Below are 4462 nucleotides of genomic sequence, written 5' to 3'. Positions count from 1 at the left end.
CCCTACCGCACACATTGTTTGTCCACAGAATAATTACACATTATTAAATAAAAAGCATCCCCACACGAACCTCCACCTCCGCCAGCAGGACCTCAATTTCAGACTAAGTAAAGTTTTTTTTCTTCTTTGTGCTCGTCATTCTCAAGCATAGAAATTCGGATATTGGCGTGTGCTCTTTTATATGGTAATGATATTAATTAGGGGGCATTTACAAGGCGGAGATTTGACACCAGTCAGCTGCGCACAATTTCCAGATCATTTGCGATTTATAAATGTCACATCTGGAAGAGAGGCGTACGCACGCGTTTTTGTGCGCACGTTCGTTTTCTCTGAATCGCACTTTTGAGAAATTATCTTAGAACAAATTTAGGACGGTTTATACGCAACATTTTATAAATGAGGCCCCAGGACACGCTGATCGGATAACATTCCGATCAGAAACGCGTTTACACTTGTCTTTTCAATGTGTATGTGGACAACATCTGGATACAGGTCGCATGTAAATGACAAATGTAAACGCAGCCTTTATGTGAGTTTTACCTTTTTTTTTTCTTTTTTCTGTGTTTTATTACTACTAAGTAGACAGAAATTAAATTGTGTATGGTCTCTTGTTCTTGTTCCACGTTACCTTCCTGTCCACTGATTTGTGCCTCTCACAAAAGCCACAAAGCCTTCCAAGAAGACTGTAAAGGCTTATGTTATGCTTGAGCTTTAGTTAGGCTGAAACTTGAAAGTTAAGTTGCACAACTAAATGCAATGTTTAGGTATTATTATTATTTTGATTACTAGTATTTTGATTTATGCCTTTTTATACACACAGGAGGAGGGGCTGACGAGACACACCTGGGATCAGAGTCTGACAGACTTCTTATCCGATTACTCGATTAATCGATGGAATAATCTGTAGAATACTCGATTACTAAAATAATCGATAGCTACAGCCCTAGTTTTCAATAATTAATACACTGCATAATAAATGATAACTGTTTTGAAATTATTAAATTAATGTCTTTAGAACGTATTGTGATGCAAAAATGAAGTCATGGTTTTGTGGCTTTTCATTTGCTAATTCGCTAAGGGATTCACCGAAGTTAAACTTTAGTGCACAGTGAAAGACAAAGGGTTTTTCGCATATACTTGTGTACTCAGTCTCCTGTCTTTGTATGCGTATGAGTAGTAAAAGTGTAGAGTGGCCACCACTTTATATTTATATAGAAGTAGGTAGAACAATAAAATGATCATATGTAATTACTGATTAAACAGTATCTGTCACACTACTGTTCAATCGTTTGTAGTCTGCACTTTTTTTTTTAAGGAATGAATGCTATTCAGCAAGGATGCATTAAATTGATTAAAAAAAAATGACAAAGAAAAATTACATTTATAATGTTGCAAAAGATTTCCACTTCAAATGCATGCTGTTCCTTTGAACTTTCTATTCATCAAAGAATCCTGAAGAAATGTTTTCAACATTGATAATAATCAGAAATGTTTCTGGAGCAGCAAATCAGCATATTAGAATGATTTCTGAAGATCATGTGACACTGAAGACTGGAGTAATGATGCCGAAAATTCAGCTTTGATCACAGGAATAAATTACATTTTAAAATATATTCAAATACAAGACAGTTATTGTAAATTGTAATAATATTTCAGAATATTACTGATTTTCTTACATTTTTGATCAAATAAGTGCAGCCTTGGTGAGCAGAAGAGACTTCTTTCAAAAAAATAAAAAAAGTCTTACTGAACCCAAACATTTTAATGGTATTTTAAACTATGTCAGACAGGTAAATGGACATTAATGGTAATCTAATACTTACATTGAAACACAAGGTTTTATCATCCAAATGCAACCCAATCATGTGAAAAGCTGCAGTCAAACACATATGAAGGCTGTGTCTTTACTGAGGCTTTACAGAATCATCTCGAGGTTAAACCAGGCTTTACATAATTCTTCAAAACCAGGTAAAAATGGCCAGTGAGGGGCTTTTCGTGGTATACAGGAAATATGATGCATCTTGTGCGAATATGTAGGGCTACAAATTTTGAGTCGTGTGTATGAGTGTGTGTGTGTGTGTGTGTGTGTGTGTGTATTTTCATAATTTTGGTTTGTTTAGGCAGATGATTGTGTTGCAGCAGTTCATGCCTGTTAAATCAACACTGGTCTAACTAATTTGCTCTATCTCTCTTTCTCTCTGTCTTTCTCTCTCAGTAAGAACAGGCTGTCTTCCACCATGAACCCGGTGTACAGTCCCGTGCAGCCGGGAACCCCATACGGAAACCCCAAGAATATGGCATACACCGGTATGTGATGAGAGACACACACGTGTATTTGAAGACAGCACAACATGCTTTATTAATAAATGCTTACTATATACAACTCATCAGTGCATGCTAAAAAAAAGAGGTTTGTTTTCATGATCTCTCATTAAAATGTAATGATCCAGCAATGAGAGGACATTTCTGCAAAAAATGCTGTTTTTATCATCATGGCAGGGTTCGTCTGATGAGCAGGAATGCTGCAGTGTGTTCATTAATGCAAACTTCACCTCTCACCTCTGTTCAGTGTGTGTGTGTGTGTGTGTGTGTGTGTGTGTGTGTGTTCATGCATGTAGAGCCGTGTGAGTGTTGTGTGCATCTGTGTCACTCATGGCAGGTGTTTGTCTGCTGCTATGGCAACGGTGGGCTCATATTTGATGTGCTCTTATTAAAGGGATTCTCTGGGTCAATAGAGACTGTTTACATGCCAACATCTCTCTCTCTCTGTCCCTCACTTTCAGTCTTTTCATAATGCCTTTCTGCCGTGACCAAGAGGAAAATGTTATTACTTAGGTTTTCTCACTTACGATTCAAGTATCAGTTTTATTTTAGAAAATCCTTTAGGAGAAATAAAATAGAGACAGATGTGACAGTTGTTGATATACAGTGAAAGTATCTCAGTTAAGCTGTAATTGTATAATAAGCAGTAATTTGATGGGAAATGAATCGACTTTGGTATCGAGACAAATTTGAGCACAATTTAAGACATTGTTGAGACCTCTTCTAAAACTCTACAAAACTCTGCGCTTATGCAATTAGAGGGGAGCTGGTCATTAGTTAGTCAGGGTAGTCTTGAATTTATTAATTGAATTTATTTGATTATTATTTGAATCTAACAGGATGTAAAATAGTCAATTTAATTGAATTTGAATTAAGTAGAATTAAAATGTAATCATATTCCCATAATATGAGACTAAATGTATACATATATTATTTTTTAATTTTAATTATATGCATTTTTTATTTTATTAATACTATATATATATATATAATTAAATATCTTGGGGAAACAATTGATGTATTAAAGAGATCTTATTTACTTTATTATGCGTAAGAGCATAGGAACTATAGGAACTAATATAGTACTAATATTTACCTAATATTTACCTGATATTTTTTATTAAAAATGTAGTTTCTCGACACATTCACTTACGCAGAAAGACCCAAATAAAAACAGACTTCCAGTGAGAGAAATTCCCCATAGAGGACGAGACAGACAGCACACAGGTTATTGGACACTTTCTTATAATAACTGTGTGGCATTAATAAATTACAAGTGGTTCTGCATGTCTGTCATAAATGCAGGTCGATGCAGGAATGAACTGAAGTGAATGAATGATCAAATGAAATTTTAAAGTCCCGTTTTAAAGAAAGTTGCGGGTCAGTGTACATGCAGCTGGAGAGAGTGTTTGTATCGGGACTGGAAACCCTTGTAACCAAATTGTGTCTTTGTGAGCGCTGCTCAACGCATGGACAACTTTTCAGGTCATTTTAGTGGAGAGAATGTATAGGACACTCTGTTCCTACAGACAAACAGTCTGATCTTCTGGTATCTACATAGACGAATATCACCATATCTTAGGATATAATTTGGTGTAGCTTGGAATGCTTTTAATGCATTTTTGTCTATTTAAAAGTGAAGTATGTTACTTAAAATAATTTTACTTGCTGAATGAGACCACTATATTTTTACCATTAAGCTGATTCCCGAAAAGTTTGTGGCTTTCAAAGTGTTGTTTGGGAAACTAGTTAGAAAACAGTCATTCTGTTTCCATTTGGTGCAGATAGTAATACGAAAATGACAAATTTCAGCTTTAAAGGGATACTCCACCCCAAAATGAAAATGTTGTCATTAATCACTTACCCCCATGTCGTTCCAAACCCCTAAAAGCTTCGTTCGTCTTCGGAACACAATTTAAGATATTTTGGATGAAAACCGGGAGGCTTGTGACTGTCCGAATTGACTGCCAAGTAAATTACACTGTCAAGGTCCAGAAAAGTATGAAAAGCATCGTCAGAATAGTCCATCTGCCATCAGTGGTTCAACCGTAATGTTATGAAGCGACGAGAATACTTTTTGTACGCGTAGAAAACAAAAATAACGACTTTATTCAACAATTCGTCCCCTCCGCGTCACCGT

The 4462-nt window shown here is 35.7% G+C and overlaps 1 protein-coding gene across 3 annotated transcripts in view; it reads left to right on the top strand.

The window, feature by feature from the left end:
- The window catches only part of LOC107735241 (protein FAM168A-like), a 55971-nt gene that overhangs the window by 24591 nt on the left and 26918 nt on the right, over positions 1-4462 (top strand). For all 3 annotated transcript variants that reach the window (XM_016547004.1, XM_016546997.1, XM_016546994.1), the window contains one exon: positions 2216-2307. In XM_016547004.1, the coding sequence (XP_016402490.1) occupies positions 2216-2307 (92 nt within the window). The remainder of the gene's footprint in view (positions 1-2215; positions 2308-4462) is intronic.

The sequence above is a fragment of the Sinocyclocheilus rhinocerous genome, unplaced genomic scaffold, assembly GCF_001515625.1.
Source record: "Sinocyclocheilus rhinocerous isolate Xijiao unplaced genomic scaffold, SAMN03320098_v1.1 scaffold942, whole genome shotgun sequence".
In the NCBI taxonomy this organism is placed as follows: domain Eukaryota; kingdom Metazoa; phylum Chordata; class Actinopteri; order Cypriniformes; family Cyprinidae; genus Sinocyclocheilus; species Sinocyclocheilus rhinocerous.
This window is presented reverse-complemented; position numbering and strand designations above follow the sequence as displayed.